Source organism: Carettochelys insculpta, chromosome 9 (genome assembly GCF_033958435.1).
Source record: "Carettochelys insculpta isolate YL-2023 chromosome 9, ASM3395843v1, whole genome shotgun sequence".
NCBI classification, from domain to species: Eukaryota; Metazoa; Chordata; order Testudines; family Carettochelyidae; genus Carettochelys; species Carettochelys insculpta.
Genome location: NC_134145.1, coordinates 19,468,660 through 19,485,800, shown reverse-complemented (window position 1 = coordinate 19,485,800; position 17,141 = coordinate 19,468,660). Strand labels below are relative to the sequence as shown.

Sequence of the window (17,141 nt, the reverse complement as noted above, 5' to 3'; positions counted from 1 at the left end):
AAAACAACTGGTAGGTGATGGACTGTGGGCACTTTACTTCAGTTGAGCCATATCAGATTTTTCAAGATATTAGCAGCGCAAAAGAAATACTTGGCAACCATAATTCTAATGCTGATGTATGCAACATGCTAACTACTGAGTGACGAAAACAGCTTCTAGGACTTTTTTATCCATAGTAGAGTTAGAATCATAGAATCATAGAAGAGTAGGACTGGAAGGGACCTCGAGAGGCCATCGAGTCCAGTCCCCTGCCCTCATGGCAGGACCAAGCACTTTCTAGACCATCCCTGAAAGCCATCTATCTAACCTCTTCTTAAATATCTCCAGTGATGGAGATTCTACCACCTTCCTTGGCAATTCTTTCCAGTGTTTGATCACCCTGACAGTTAGGAACTTTTTCCTAATGTCCAACTTGAACCTCCCCTGCTGCAATTTAAGTCCCTTGCCTCTTGTTCTATCCTCAGAGCCAAGGAAGAACAAGTTCCCTCCCTCTGCCTTATGACACCCTTTTAGATACCTGAAAACTGCTATCATGTCCCCCCTCAATTTTCTCTTTTCCAAACTAAACAAGCCCAATTCTTTCAGCCTTTCTTCATAGGTCATGCTCTCTAGACCTTTGATCATTCTCGTTGCTCTCCTCTGGACCCTCTCCAATTTCTCCACATCCTTCCTGAACTGCGGTGCCCAGAACTGGACACAATACTCCAGCTGAGGCCTAACAAGCGCAGAGTAGAGCGGGAGAATGACTTCTCGTGTCTTGTTCACAACACACCTGTTAATGCATCCCAGAAGCATGTTTGCTTTTTTTGCAACAGCATCACAATGTTGACTCATATTTGGCTTGTGGTCCACTATAACCCCCAGATCCCTTTCTGCTGTACTCATTCCTAGGCAGTACTTTCCCATTCTGTATGTGTGACACTGATTGTTCCTTCCTAAGTGGAGCACTTACTACAGAGGAAACCTGAAATAGTACATACAGAAGCCAGTTTCCTGTTTGGGGAACTTTTACTAGAGGAAAAAGAAAGGTAATGTTTTTGGCTCTTGTTCAGAGGAAAAATTCCTAACTTACCTACAAACAACAACAACAACAACAACAACAAAAAGGAGTTAGCACCTGAAACAGCTGGGTACTTGATGGTGAAAATAGCTGCTCAAGAACTAGTGCTTCCGAAGAAGATGGTAGCAGGAAAGAAAGCTTCAGTAAATATAAGCACAATCATAGAAGACTTGAAGTAACAAGATAGTGATTAAACTTCTATGGATTTGCCTCCTCTGTATTACCCCTTTCTTGAAGACTCTAATTTAAGAAGCCCGACCTTGCACATGTTCACTCTGGATGGCTCTGAATCCAAACACTTGGAAACAGTGGTAGATTAAGATGACAGATCCCACAGATCCACTGACATGGCAACCTTTGGAATAAAGCCAATGACCAGAAGGAAAGAAATAATTCCATTGTGGATTTTGTAAATACCTGAGCGATTTTAACCTTGGCCTTTTCCAGTGGATGATCAGATGAAAAGACTGTAGGAATGATATTCCAATCACATTGATTGAGGTTACTGAAGCACTGTCTATTGTTTATCTACCACCCATTGCCTACTTTAGAACTTCTGAACTGGACTCACCCTGGGCCAAATTATACAGTAAACTCTTTCCTACTGGCAGCCCCAGGACCAAGAGGTTGCCAGATGTTTAAATATTCTGGATGAGATAGAGGTATATCTAGCAATGCATAGCACTAACGAAAATTAAGATTAGCTATTAAGAAACAAGCAAAAATGTATGCCGAGTACTTTATTTACCAATAACAGTAGTAGTGTACATTGTAAACTTATACTGGATTTGCTGTATTTATTTGTATTTACTTTCACTATACTATAGTAATGGAAAACGTAACTAAAATCTAGATATGGTTAAAATGCCATTTATCTGAGCATTCCAGATGATAGAATGCCAGTTAGGACAAACTTTACTGTCTCCACCTCTAAAAAACTCACCCTTCTCTGGCTAGAATATATCCCCCTAAGAGAGGACTATAACTCTTCCCAAATACTGTGGATAAATACTGTATACATTTTATTTTAAAACCCTGTAATTTTTGAAATGCTTGGGACAGGTTAGGGGTCAGATTTTATCCCTCCTTGCCCATCTCCATCTAACATGCTAGCTCAAGAACAAATGTCAAAATATAATCTATAAACTTCTCTAAACCTAACAATGTAAGCATCTCAACTGAACTCAGACTGTCCTCACCCAAGCAGGCAAATAGACCACAACACTTGTAATATAGGCATTTTACAGCCTCGCTGCAAAATAGGCTTCATGTGTAGCAGAGCAGATTTTCCAATGTTAATAACTCCACCAATACTTTTTAATATCAAAAAAGCAGAGAAACTAGATGGCTCAGGGGGTTACTCACTCCTGTTCTATTCTAATCACCCATAGACATGCCAACTAACTCAGGTTGTGAGTGTCCTACAGTTACCATGATTGGATAACTAAAGTTGATGGTCTCAGCCAATGTCTATTAGACAGGTGCTCACTTCACTAAGCCACCATCATACCTGCACCATTTTTAGTAATCTCAAATATCAGGCTAACTGCTGAATAGACATGGAGATTCAGTTACTCTTTCACCACCCAAGTGACTCCTAAGTCATGCTTGATGTCTTTAACAGGGAGGGGTGCCTGTATTTCTTGTACCCACCGTGCCTAGTCTCTTTTTACACAGAGGACTTCCATCTCCAGAGTGATCAACTTGATAATTCTGATCAGCAAGAAATTCCAGTAAGCCAACTACACCAATAAAGTGGACTTTTGTCTTTTGCACACAGTTAAAATGTAAAGGCCAAACAGATTGTGTTTTAATTTGTTCACAAGCTAGACGACTGCATTTTTACCCTCAAGTGAATTTTTAAAATTGACTTATATAATCCCTGTAATCAAGAATTTATAAGATACTGGCTTTACAGACTCAACTATAATGCAAGAGTTGTAAAGATTACTTGTAATTCAAAATGCACAGATTAATTGGACAGCTCTCTAATTCAGAAGGATAACTCACTCTTATAGACTGACTGAAAATTAATTACAACCAATGCTGGGATTATGCAGAGGCTGATTAATTTTGCCAAATACATTAGAAGTACCACAACTATAGGGCACAGTCCCTTTTTTCCTATTTGTACAAAATGCTGAGTAGTATCCTCAATATAATCATACCAAAATTTTTTCACTTTATTCTCCAATATGCCTTACATGTACCACAGGTTTATGAGGACATTTAAAATGGGCAGTCTGCTAATACTAGTTAAATCACCCAGACAAGGGTGAAGAACCATAGAAAATAAAATAGTAATTTAGGTTTCAGTCATCATTTTGTGTAACAGTACATTTAGTGTACCTAGTGGTTTGCAAAAGAGTGTAAAAAGAAGCCCTGGTTGACAGAGTCAAGTTCCTTGGCAATATTACTGATTTAGCACTGTAGAATATATTCATGATTCACATGAGAATAGTCTCTTTTTTCTCCTTGAAAAAAATAATTGGAGGGAGGCATAGGTAAAAATCAAATTTAAATGGTCCTTGTTGAACTTGTGATTTGTCATCTAAGTAGCCATAGCATTTTCACACAAAAAATTAAAAGGGAACTTTTGAAGGAAACCATAAGACTGAAATAGTAAGACCAAGGGGAGTAAGTTATAAGCTGGTATGCTATGTACTACTTACCTTCAAAAGTCAAATAAAACTTTCCTCTGTCAAACCAAACGAGGGAAGGCTGCTCATTCTCTGTATGGCCAGGAGTTGAAGCGGGATGGGAAAGGTTAAGGAGAGGGAGAGAGAAGGACACAGTGTGAGTCACAGAGCAGGTAACTTATCTCACTAAGGGGGGAGGGAAGGGGCACTGCAAGCTGTTAACGTGCAAGGAAAAGGGGTAGTGATGTTTAAAACTCTGGGTTTTTTTGTTTGTTTGTTTGTTTGTTTGTTTTGGTTTAGAAAACAGAAAGCAAAAAGCAAGCTATGGAAGTCTAGCTGGAGGGGTGCATCTGCCTGCTTGATGGTACAGTAGTTGCGTAGGCATGGAGCAGAAGAGGCTTCTTGATCATGCAGGCTTGTTTAGTATAATTAACTGCACTAGTTTTGACAAATTTTGTCACTTGCATTATCCTCTTCTTCTCCGGTGATGTCTCTATGGTGCTTAAATAGGATTAGCAAACTGTATTGGGCACGATGATGTACTTTACATTGTCTGTTTGTGTTAACACTATGCTATAGTCAAATGTAGGTATTTTTTAAAAATTGTGTTTTGGGTCATAAAATTCCAGGTCACGTGCCTGGAGTAGAAAGTATCTAATTGGACTTTTCCCCTTCCCACCAGAATTACCAGTTTACGTGGATTCATATCACCTTGAAAATACCGGAGAAAAAACATTATAGATATTATGTATGGTTGAAATAATTAGAAAATGTATTTTTCAGCAGTTAAATGTATTACTTCAATTTAAATTTATAAAATAGTAGCATATCACCTCTCAATCTTTTTGGTTACTGAAAAACTGTCATGCAAGGTGCTGCTATTGTTTGTGGCATGAGTTCCATTTTTAAACACATGTATGTCATATGCACCGGACATTCATGGTGGTTGAGGAGAAAGCATGTCCATAAGTTTCATAGGCACTCATAAGATAATGGCTTGGAGTTTTAATGCAGATTTCTTGAAACCCCTCTGCTTGTACAGTACCTGCAGGCGTTTCACAGCGCCTTTCAAACGAGGGCAGTTTGTCAATAAAAGCATCATCTTCTGATACCATGAGCAAAAGAAACGCAAAAGACAAAAGAATAAAAACACAAATCCCAAATAAAATCAAGCACTGCACTATCGCAACAAAACACAAAGAAGAATTTAAATGAGAAGACTAATGGAAAGGTCACTTAAATAAAAAGGACGGCATCTTTTTCTTTCTAGATTGGGTTATTCAAACCGCACACACAACAACAAAGAAGGAAAACCTAATTGCAATAAGACACAAGTAAAAATAATTCTGTTCAATATTCTTTTGGATAAGGTTCATCTCATGGTACAATCTTTGCATCTAGGAAACAAATCTCTAACAGCACAGTGGAAATAGTTAAAATGCTCTGTTCATTACTGTATTTGGACTTGCACAGATACATATTACAAGTGGACAGAGAATGTCTGGGTCTAAAGAGAAGCTAGTGCCTCAACACAACGCAAATCCAATACTCTTATAATTCAGAAAATTTAAAAAAAACACCACCACTTTGCCACAAGCAGACCTGTAGGTTCATCAAGTGTAGGCATAGAGAACTGAGATCTAGTTTAAGAGTGGCCATGTATAGGCCTGCTGACTGGGGTTAGGGCAGAGAGGGCAGTTGCCCCAGGCTCCAGTGATTCAAAGCGGCCTGGACCTCTGGCCACTGCTTCTGCCGTGCAGTGCAGAGGGCAGGGGATGGCGAGGGCAGGGGAAACACACCTTGATCTGTGCAGGGGTGGGGAGGCATACCACTGGCTGCTCCAGGCCCCACCCCTTCCTCCGAAGGGCAGCCTTGTGTGGCTCTGAGGAAGAGGGGAGTGCACACCACTGACTGCCCGGGGTCCCGCACCTTCCTTCTGAGGGTTGCCCCTTTGGGGGTGCAGAGCTGCCTCCTTCCCCCACAACAAACACATTGCCCAGGGGCCCACAGAGACTCTGCTCCCCTGGCCAGATATAGTTTTGACTAAGAGTCACTGTCCATGTAGGCTCTGAGCTATGAATGTTCCACAACTACTGCTCTTTTCTGTTGAGGACACACTGCTGTCTTAAGCTTTGATTGCTTCTCTTGGCTGCCTAGAAGGAAGTGCTACGAAACACAACACACAGTCAGCCTGTTGAACTCATTGCCAGAGGAAGCTGAGAAGGCCAGATGTACAAATGGGGTGAAAACAGTTAGAGACGCTCTTGGAGGATGGGTCCACCAATCACTTTTTGCCAAGACAGTCAGATGCAGGCTTATGCTCCAGACATCCCTAAACCTCTGACTGCCAGAATCTGGTACTTGGACAATCACCTGATGATTTACATGTTCTATTCATTCCCTTAAAGTATTTGACAATATCCAATATTGGAAGACAGGAGACCAGGTTAGACGGCCTGTTCTTCTGACCCATTATGGTTATTCTTATGGTCTTAACACTTTCAGCAGCCTTATTTGTTTTAGCATAGGCCTACCTGCTGCCTCCGTCCCTATTAACTTATAGCAAAAAATCAACACTATGTCAAAATGGAAGCAGATGTAGCCAAATGGCAAATTCAGCTGCCATAAAGAGAGCCACACATTAACTTTTTATTTCACTGGGGGATCCTGGATGGGTTGCAGTCATTTTCATCCTGGCCCTTTAATCACCTTTATATGAAATGCCAACACATAATCCATGAAAGATTTACCTAGGCTTCTGAAACTGCTGATGATACCTCTCAAAAAAGCTCCTACCTCTGCCTTCTCTGTCAACATCCATGCACCTTTCCAGGTGACACAACAAGTATACATTCTGATTTTATATTAAACAGATAATCTCAAGTACTCCATGCTGGTTCTGAGAGAAACCAATAAGCAGTCCCACAGGGCTTGTGACATGGCAGAAATGTAGGGAGCACTTCAGCAAAACAGAGAAATATTTTAGGAATATAGTCCCACCTCCAGTACTGTTCAGGAAGAGGGTTCAGAGGAACTAGAACATGAAATGGGTTGCTGTCCTGCTAATGACTACAATAAACACACTCGTCCACTAAAAAGATGAGAAGAGAACACATTCATTCCTGATGCTAAAGAAAAACCTGCATGTGCCTAGTGCAATGAAAAATTTATTCGGTAACAATTCATCTGTGTTAAAATAGACACCCTGGAACATGCCATGGCCAGTGATGAAGGAATTAGGATTGGCCTTTCTAGTACACACCCTATTGCAAGAACATTGCTCCTTCCAAATTAGAGCTCCACATATGCAGGGGCCATTATTGAAAAGGGATGAGCAGGGAGGGAAGACTCCTGCCAGAACTCTGCCTTCTGCATTTGTTTTACCAACAAGGATGCACCTTCCCTGCACTTTCCTTCAAAGGTGTTGGAATCCTGCAGGACAGAGGGAAATTTGCGGGGGGGGGCGCAATATAGGAGCCACAGTTTTCTATTTGCTACAGCTGAAGTGTCAGTAGTGAGGATCACTTGGGCAGCTTGTAGAAGGCTATTATCTTCTAAACAATCTCAATATTGTTTACTGGGAGCACTGCCTACATCCACAAAAACTGAAAAATTAAACACCTTAAAAGCTTAAGCAGCAGCCATAGGGATTAATTTCCTGAAGGAACACCCTTTCCAAGATGGCACCCAGGAGAGCTTTCATAAATCTTGTGACATGCAGTCATGTAGGCTCTCTTATTTTTAAGGTAATTTTACAGTGTGCTCCTACTGCACAAGAACAATTCAATTTATTAAATTGGTGTGGGAATTAACTCAATATAATTAGGAAGATTTTAAACCCTTTATGCAGACAAAAGCTATTTACTTCTTGTGAGATAAACAATCTGATTTTTAACAAAAAAGTTTAGACAGTTTATGACAGTTATAATACACATTTTATTTTTGGATGTGGCTTTGATCTGACCTCTGAACCTTTTACCATTAACCTATTGCTCAGAATAATGAACTCATACCAAAGTTATACTCATACCCAATAATCTTGATTCTGATGCTCAAAGCTGTAACTCTGATCTCAACTAGTATTGCTTTCATCTCCCAAAGTACAATCTAAGAATGGAAAGGGCAATTAAATACTACTAGCTGCTTTCTTTGTAGTTACAGCCTTAAAGGAAGTATTTTTACAACAGTGCCCTGTGCTTGCCCCCTGGTACATTGTATGCTGACTGAAGAAGTGGATTGAAAATCACATATAAGGAGAGAAGCAGAAAAAAATTCCTTTCACTGACAAAATCATAGAATCATAGAATCATAGAAGAGTAGGACTGGAAGGGACCTCGAGAGGCCATCGAGTCCAGCCCCCTGCCCTCATGGCAGGACCAAGCACTTTCTAGACCATCCCTGAAAGCCATCTATCTAACCTCTTCTTAAATATCTCCAGTGATGGAGATTCTACCGCCTCCCTTGGCAATTCTTTCCAGTGTTTGATCACCCTGACAGTTAGGAACTTTTTCCTAATGTCCAACTTGAACCTCCCCTGCTGCAATTTAAGTCCCTTGCCTCTTGTTCTATCCTCAGAGGCAAGGAAGAACAAGTTCCCTCCCTCTGCCTTATGACACCTTATGACTTATGATATCCAGGAAATTAAACATGTAGAATTCAACATGATTAGTGAGGGGAAGAATGTTTAGGTTTCTTGCATTGGAAAAGATTGTTCAATCCAGTGAGAATGTGCAGTATTGGCAAAACATGGAGTGTTTATGTCAACAGTTAGACTTGCTCAGAGACCCATCCAAATTTTATCCAAACTTTTTATATAGTGTATCTGAAATACAAATCAACTTGTTCTTTACCTTTGCTTTCTTTATGGTATCTGTGATCCTATTTTCAAAGTATGCCCAATTATAAGGATCCAAATATCAAATGAAAGCTTATGCTAATGAATACCAATTTCAGTGATGCTATATGAGAACTACAAATCATACTTTTTTTTTTTTTTTTTGGCCATTTAGACCTCATGATATTTAATACATATAGAGCAAAGATTCTTGCGGAACACAGTCCTCTGTACACTAGAGGAAAATACATCCTAATTTGTATTTTATAAGTTATATAGTGACTAATTGAAATGCATTTATTTCAGAGACATGCAACTTCTATAAGGGTGACCATCAGGAAGCAGGAACCAAGGATACAAACACAAAGAAGGCATTTTGAAAACAAAAAAGCAATGGTAGAATGATAAAAGCTACAGCAAACAATTAAAAAAGAAATGAAAATGCCCTCTGGGTTTTAGCCAGACGCAGACACAAAGTGCAAACACTCAGATCCAGTGTTTTCCTCATGTTAGAGGACAAAGGACAAATCTAGGACTCTGTCTCAAACCACCTCCATTTTCAAACAAACAAAAAGAATTCCTAAAATCATTTCTGTGCCTTAGGAATAAAGCCTAGTAATAAAGCTGGCTGTCAAAACTGTATTTCAAGGCTCTCTAAACGTAAATGCTATTCAACATCAGACTGGGGACAATACACACATAGGAATTAATTTTGATTTTCAGTTGTCCTCGGTTTGAACATTCAACAATAGCAAATTGGTTCCAGGCGGGGAGAGGTACACTGTTTATTTCAGGCTAACCAGGAAAAACAAATGTTAGTAGCAGTGCAAGCCTCCTTCCTCCACAAAGCAAATCCCATATAGTACATGAACTGAAAATGATCCTGAAAGAAAATGGTGAATGCAAGCTGCGAGCAGCAAGGGGTGATAACACCGGGACAGAGATAAAGGTGAAAAATAATGGAAAATGGGAACACTTCGAAGGGACTGAAGGTGAACAGAAGCAAGAGAGTGATGTCTTGATGAAAACAGAGAGAACATGAGTGAGAATTTAAAGAAAAAAAAAAGAGATCTGGAGTCTGTAGCAGATAACAAGAGTCCATATGGAGGGATGAAGCAAAGGGCTTACAAATGAGAAAGTGGCAGAGACCGAGAAAATAGAAGAGTACTTTGTACCAAGAAAGAGGAAGAAGGAGCTCCCAAGGAGAAAGCCATGATCCAGAAGCATCCAAACCTAGGAGCTGTCACCCTTACAATATTTTTTGTATTTGTTTTTTCACACTCCAGAAAGTGTTACCTAATCTACTGCAGCAAGTGAATCAAGGAAACTACACCATCTTTTCCAAGTTCTAAGACGTGTCAGAAGCCCTGCTCCTTTGGAAAAGTGCTAAAGCTTTTGCAAGACCACAAAGTTTTACTTTATACCACTTTAAAGGCCAATATCAGATTGAAACTCAACATGGTAATTGTTTCTGGGACACCACTGTCCGATATAAAATCTTGGCTCCCTCAACCTACCTCCTGCCAAAAAGAAAACAAGAATGTTCCCCTCCCTTTTGGCGAAATGTACAGATATCAATTCAAACTAGCACCAGATCTCAGTTGGTCTACTTTTACCAAATACCAGATTCTTAACACACGTTAATATTCAACAGAATAAGAAAACTCCGGTATAGTTTGGCTATCAGTTTATATTTCATACCTGGATTATTCACTTTCACTTAAACTGCTTTCAAAGAATGTAAACATGAAAGCAAAAATTTAGAAAATGATATAACAAAGTAGAGGGATTCAGGAACTCAAGTTTTTTAAAAAGCCATTCAATTTTATAAAAGATTACAAAAGAAACCTGTGGTTTTTACCAACTGTGGGAGTAGTGGCTGCACTCAAGGAATTGGTAGATGATATGGAAGAAGTACTTTCAGCACGGGCTAAAGGTGCTACCGGAGGAGGACTGGATGAGTGAATAGGAGGGCTAAAAGGCCTGGACTGTAGAAAAACACAAAATAATGCAAGATTAAAAATATACATATTGTAACATATACACTCAATATAAATAGATGTCTGTGAACACAGACACAAGGCTTTCATAAACCAGGAATCTTTATATTCGCTTAATGCACATGTTAATGAGTGAGGCTTTAAAGCAGATAGGGCCTTGGAAAATGCGTGAAAAATACTGTCTTGCAAGTCTAGGTTTGTTTTTTCATCTCTGGCCACTATATATTTTTACAGTTTCCAAAAATTTTCCAGTGCCATTAAAATTTTAAAACAAACAGGAGAGAGAGGGGAAAATTCCAGACATGGAAGGCCCAGCATTTGTTTTAGACCCTACAACACCACGTAACTATGAGATGGCAATTTAAGACTGGAAAAGGCAGGATGGATGGTATTTCATGGATAAATGCCAAACAGTAAAATATTTTGTGAGATACCACTGTGGCTAGACTCACACATATTAAAGGTTTCAATAACCCACTTGGAGTGGTAAATGCTCAGCAGGTCCTAGTGGAGCCAACCCACTATGATGGAAATATATATGTATAAAGGCAAAGACAGACAGAAAATTATTTTTTCTGGGCATGATTCTGGAACTTTTCTGCAGGCAAAACTCTCATTGGCCAGTAGCGCTCTAAGCAGTACTAAGAATTCTACAGGCCCAGTGCTTTCAGGAATGGGCCTTAATTCCACAATGCATGAATATCGAGAAGGTTTATAGCAGAATTACAAATCATACTATTTTAATGTCTGTTTTGTTCTTATTTATACAGCATTTAAAATGGGGGGACAGGTCAATTACTGTAGTAAGATATACCAACAAGACTGGAAATAATTTTTCCTTCCTCACCAGCCAGTTAGGATTTCCCAGTGTTCCTATAACAAGACACTCAGGCTAAATACTGTAAGAGCAATACCATGTCCCATGCAAACTAGACCTAACTTGCTAATTCACTGGAATGGTCTCAGTTTTCTAAAAGATCACATCAAATTAGCAGCAGGGGATCGGCTCAAGGCTTATCTATGCTTTAAAATTTATTGAAATAACTATCCTGGAATAGTAACAGAGAGGAAGCTGTGCTAGTCTATACACTATCAAAACAAAAAGCAGTCAAGTAGCACTTTAAAGACTAGCAAAATAGTTTATTAGGTGAGCTTTTGTGGGACAGACCCACTTCTTCAGACCATAGCCAGACCAGAACAGACTCAATTGAAGAAGTGGGTCTGTCCCACGAAAGCTCACCTAATAAACTATTTTACTAGTCTTTAAAGTGCTACTTGACTGCTTTTTATCCTGGAATAGTTATTTAGGTAAGTTTACTAGTGTGAACAGCACTTAGACTTAGTTTAACATAAATTAGCATACAATTGCCGTTGGCACAAGAGTAGCAACCTATGATAATCACATCTTTATTTCTGAGGATTTTCAATTGAAGCAAAGCTTCAGACATATGAAACGTGCATGTACGAGTGTGGCATCTTCTGTATTTTAGAGTTAATCTACACTTTGCTGCAGATACTCTTAAACCTGGAGGACTGAATAACTAACTGAAAAAAACAGTAACTCAAATAAAAATAATTCACTTTGGCTACACTGAAGTCCTTTTTGTGTTGTCTTTCTGCAAACATTCTAGTGAATGAATTTAGTGGCAGGAATGTTGCAACAAATAGCATATTTTAAGGCAGTGTTAGAAAATTTGTTAAGAAAATAAATCTTTGATTCATAATCATGAGTACTTGCACAAAAAATCCTTATTCTAAGAGTTTAGGTCTATCCAAATAGAACAGTCAACTGTGTCCAATCAAAATCAACAAACAGCTCATTCTGAATACTCACAGTGAACTGTCAGCAAGCCATCCACCCAGCAAGAATTATTCACAGAAATTCTCCCCTGTGCAATTTCTAACAATGAATAACTTCCCAAAAGCTAAAGTGATCAGGGACCAGGTGCAGACTCATTTACTTCCCATGAATTACTTCCTCAGCTCTACTGATTTTTTATTAGATTGGAAACAAATATGACATTCTGGATCCATTTTTAGCTTCCTTTCTCGTTAGTGGTTGTGAAAAGGGCAAACATACCACATCGCCAACTCCAGGTTTCCCTGGAGGCAGTTTAGGCCGAGATGGGGGCCGAGGCGGAGGAGGTGGTGGGGTAGTGCTACTGCCAGCAGCCAGAGGAGTTGCTGGACGAGCTGGAGATGAAGAACCTGAAATAAACACAGGCAATAAATACAAGAATAAACTCAAGCCTACTCTTTCAACTCTGAACTCCCCACAGTGTACTGCGTGCTATCAAGCAAACACTAATCCAGCTTCTAACTCACATTCACAGCTCCCACACTGCAAGTCAATCTGTAAACATGGGAGTGTGAAGGAATGAGTTACAACTTAGAACAAAAGAGGCCACAGCAAAGCCCAAAACTCAGCAATCAGCTCTGAAATTACAGTATGAAAGTTCTGGTTTGAGCTGGCTTCATGTTGAGCTCTAAATTTGCACATGCACACAATAATGCAGACTTCTAGGTGGGATTTTCTGAACACAAAATCAGAGGCTAAAATGCTGCAGCTCTATAGTGAAAATTTTTAAATTTCTATTTAAAGTATCAGAAATTTTAAATGTTCTCTTTTGAATGTCAGTATCATATCTGTAAATTGCATGCTGACAGTTTAGGAGCAAGAGGTTATTTTCTACTTCTGTTTATTGCAGTGAGTTACTATGGCTACGTCTACACTAGCCCCAAACTTCGAAATGGCCACGCAAATGGCCATTTCGAAGTTTACTAATGAAGAGCTGAAATGCATATTCAGCGCTTCATTAGCATGCGGGCAGCTGCGGCACTTCGAAATTGACGCGCCTCGCCGCCGCGCAGCTCGTCCCGACGGGGCTCCTTTTCGAATTATTAATAAGGGGACTTCAAAGTAGGCGGGGTCCTTTCGAAAAGGAGCCCCGTCGGGACGAACCGCGCGGCGGCGAGGCGCGTCAATTTCGAAGTGCCGCGGCCACCCGCATGCTAATGAAGCGCTGAATATGCATTTCAGTGCTTCATTAGTAAACTTCGAAATGGCCATTTGCGTGGCCATTTCGAAGTTTGGGGCACGTGTAGACACGGCCTATGACAGGCAACTACGGTTGCTGGGCTCTTAGAAGAAATTTAGAGGTAAATTTGAGCTAAATAACAGCACAGAATACTGAGAGCCAGGCCTGCTGACTAAATAAACTTTATGAGATCAGTGGAAACTTGGCCACATCCATGGTAAGTGTTCCTCTGGCACACTCAAATCATGCTGAATTACAGATGTTGCAAAGAGAGTGCTGGACTAGAGAGGTTCGTACTGTACTGATAACTTTATGGTATTCTTCAGTTTAACTTCTACAATTTTTTCTCCTAACCCCTGATTTCTCTTCTGGTTATTTTTTATGTAAGACTCTCTCCTTTACCTCTGAACATCTTGTTGTCATGATGTTTATACATTCATAGGTTTTTTGGATGAGGGAAAAAAACTTCTAGTAATTGACATTTTCTAATCTATTTCCTGTAGTAAGGAGACTATTTTTATATGTGCTGTTCAGCGGGCCTGCTTTTCTCAAGGATTGTCATTGGCATAAGACATTTGTTATTTCAGACATTGTCATGGATTTACATGAAAGAGTAAATGTAAAATGGGATATATGAGACAGGAGATGTATTATGGATTTCACTGAACATTTAAAACAATAGCACTGTGCAAACCACAGGGCCGCAGGGTTGGGAGGAAGGTCCATGCCAAGAAAAAGCTTTAAAAAATGTTTTCAGCCAGCATAATTTGTTAGTATGGTGGCCAAGACATAACTGACTGGGAAGAATTTATCCTGTTAGAGATCAAGAGATTGAATTCCTCTCAGTTTCTCTCACTCTAAGTGTGCCACAGAGAGCAGTAATGCTTTGTAAGACTGAGCTCAGCTCTTGTTGCTGAACACATGATATATTCAAGATTCACTTCAGATATGTTCATTCTTTTTATCATCTTTTTTAAAAAATTACCGTGATGCAATGTCAAATCCAGGCTATGCAGCGGATAGCGTGGCTGAGGTTAAAAAAGATGACATTTAAAATAAACAACTCTGAATGGTGTAAAAAACCAAACCAATCAAAAACCAGAATCCTTGGCAGAAATAGTTTACAGCAATGGGGACATATGTTACACAATTCTTTTGATTTTAATTTCATTGCCTATTATTGTAAGAGGGCAGCCTCTCATTAAACATGAATGAGGACTGGAATGGGGAAAGAACTGAGTGTTAGAAGACCTCTGGGGAGTGAAAAAGAATCCATTTAATACAATTTGTTTTAAAAATATAATTTCCGTAAAAGAAAAATTTTAAGTAGTTAACTGTGAAGCTCAAATGTTTCATTTTGTTACTGGTGACTGTCACTTTGCTCTTAAAACTGACTTGCTGCAACCTAATGAAAAGGAAAGATATGGGGTACTTCATCGAATATGTGACATACTTTTTTATATAACTAAGAAAATTTAAAATACTAAGGCAAGTTCAGCAATAACTGATATTGTACAAATGCATATTTTATAGCATACTGTGCAAAAAATATCTTAAAAGTTCTTCAACCTGTAAACTTGATTTACTGACATGTCTAAATAGAAAAGACATAAATATAAGGTTACATACGGCTGGACTTTCAGGGCTGTTTGTAAACCCATTTGTTGATGAGTTTTACAGAATATTTGAAAGCACATTCTATTTAGCACTGTACTGTCTAATTTTTGAACTGTATACAGTAGTAGAATGGGCTGCTAACTTTTCCATTTTTCCTTTTAAAACAGAATCATTTGCCTTAAGAATTTAACACTTGGTTATTTTAAAAGCATGCAAATTTGAAAATAAAATTCCTAGAAACAAAAAACTGTCCCTGTGTTACATAAAATTTTGGGTCAAAATTAGGTTCTGATTTTCTAAAATCGTGGCCACCAATTTTTGGACTTTGGAAATTAGGAGTCTAACTTGAGGCATTTATGTTTGAAAATTTTCCACTTCAGCCTATAAAAAAGAACTTATTGCCCTGCAAGCAGGAAATTATTCAACAGAAACAATCTAATGGCTGCAGGAATTCTAAGGGGACAGGGTTATAACTGTATTTATCCATATTAATTTTCAAAGTATTTAGAGAAGCAACAACTGTTAATGATTTAAATATCAGAATTTTAAGATGGATTATATTTATTCTTGAAACATTGAGAATCCCTTGAACTCCCTTGTGTTTCTGCATCAGTTTCTGCACCAAGCAAATGCAGCAGAATTCCACCAATGAGCATGTAACTGAATGTAATCCCACCTCTGCAAAAATCCAATTACAGTGGCAGAGCTACAGAACTCTTTGCCTTGAAAAATGGTCTGCCATCAAGCCATTTTACAGCCCTGGAGCATATCTAATTAACACTACTCTACTTAAAAATAAAGCATAAGCAGAAATTAAAAATTAGATATGCAGACCAGACATGTGAGCATGTATGTGTGTTTCCTCAATGAACTACTTGAAAATGAGCGATTAGCCAACTCATTAATAACACAATGAGCCAACCCAATTTTCAGCCTCTAATAAGCAACAGAAACCAAAACCCCACTCCTCCCATTTCCCTTTCTAAGGCTTAGATGGCTGAGAGAAGGACCTCTCCATCTTTTCCTATTATGGCCTCCAACTGGCCTCCATTTTGATGTTTAAGCAGAACCAACAGTTCCTGCTGTTGAGTTCAAATCCCACAACTTCTAGGATTTCCCAGGAACAGAAGGACAATACATTCAGTGACAGCTCTGACCTTATGATGCCCCAAAGCAAGTGGAAACTGAACGCCCACTAGGTGAGAGCCTAACAAACCAAGGAAGGAATATCACCAAAGGATTTGGAATGGATTAGGAGAAAGATCTGTTCAGAGTTTAAGGAGGCACTTATTTTAGCCCAGGTAAGGAAGACAGAAAGATGTGCCTGAACTCAGAAGGGAAGGGACTTATAAAAACCCAAACTGTCAGACTTGCCCTCCAATGGTAAACTCCTCAACTGCTGCCCCTTTGAAAGTCACACAGGGCAATCTGCATCCTCTATTCTTGTGGGATAGCTTCCCACCTCACTATTGTCAAAGAAGTCAGACATACCAACTGATCACACGCTAAAAGACAAGCGGTCAGTTACACACATGCATGCTAACACAAAGCTATTGGGGAAACAGCGTGGATCTTCAAGAACACAGCAAAATTAAGGAAGACATTGCCTAATGGGAATATCTACATTATGTTCAGAATTCACCCACACCCTGTTGTCATTTATCAGTACCCAATGGTGACCATACTACAGTGATTTTAAATGTCTCTCACTCCCCTCTGTGTAGTGTGTTCCATGTTGCCTCTATAAATGTGTGGCATGTGCTCTCTGTCCCAGCCCCCTAAGCCACTATTCTATCTTCCTGGAAATTCATCATAAAAATCCAACTTTTCTGCAGTGCTGATAAGCTATTTATAATTATTACAGAATGTTTCCCCAGCTGGGAATTTTCCAAAATTATCCATCTTGCATGTGACTACTTTTAGAAGGCTAACACTTCAGAGCAGGGAGCAACA

The 17,141-nt window shown here is 39.3% G+C and overlaps 1 protein-coding gene across 1 annotated transcript in view; it reads right to left on the bottom strand.

The window, feature by feature from the left end:
• The window catches only part of SGIP1 (SH3GL interacting endocytic adaptor 1), a 103,953-nt gene that overhangs the window by 31,747 nt on the left and 55,065 nt on the right, over nucleotides 1-17,141 (bottom strand). Inside the window, exons 16-18 of the mRNA XM_075003249.1 lie at nucleotides 12,614-12,741; nucleotides 10,395-10,521; nucleotides 3,733-3,792 (exon numbers count right to left, since the gene is read on the bottom strand). Coding sequence (XP_074859350.1) covers nucleotides 3,733-3,792; nucleotides 10,395-10,521; nucleotides 12,614-12,741 — 315 coding nt within the window. The remainder of the gene's footprint in view (nucleotides 1-3,732; nucleotides 3,793-10,394; nucleotides 10,522-12,613; nucleotides 12,742-17,141) is intronic.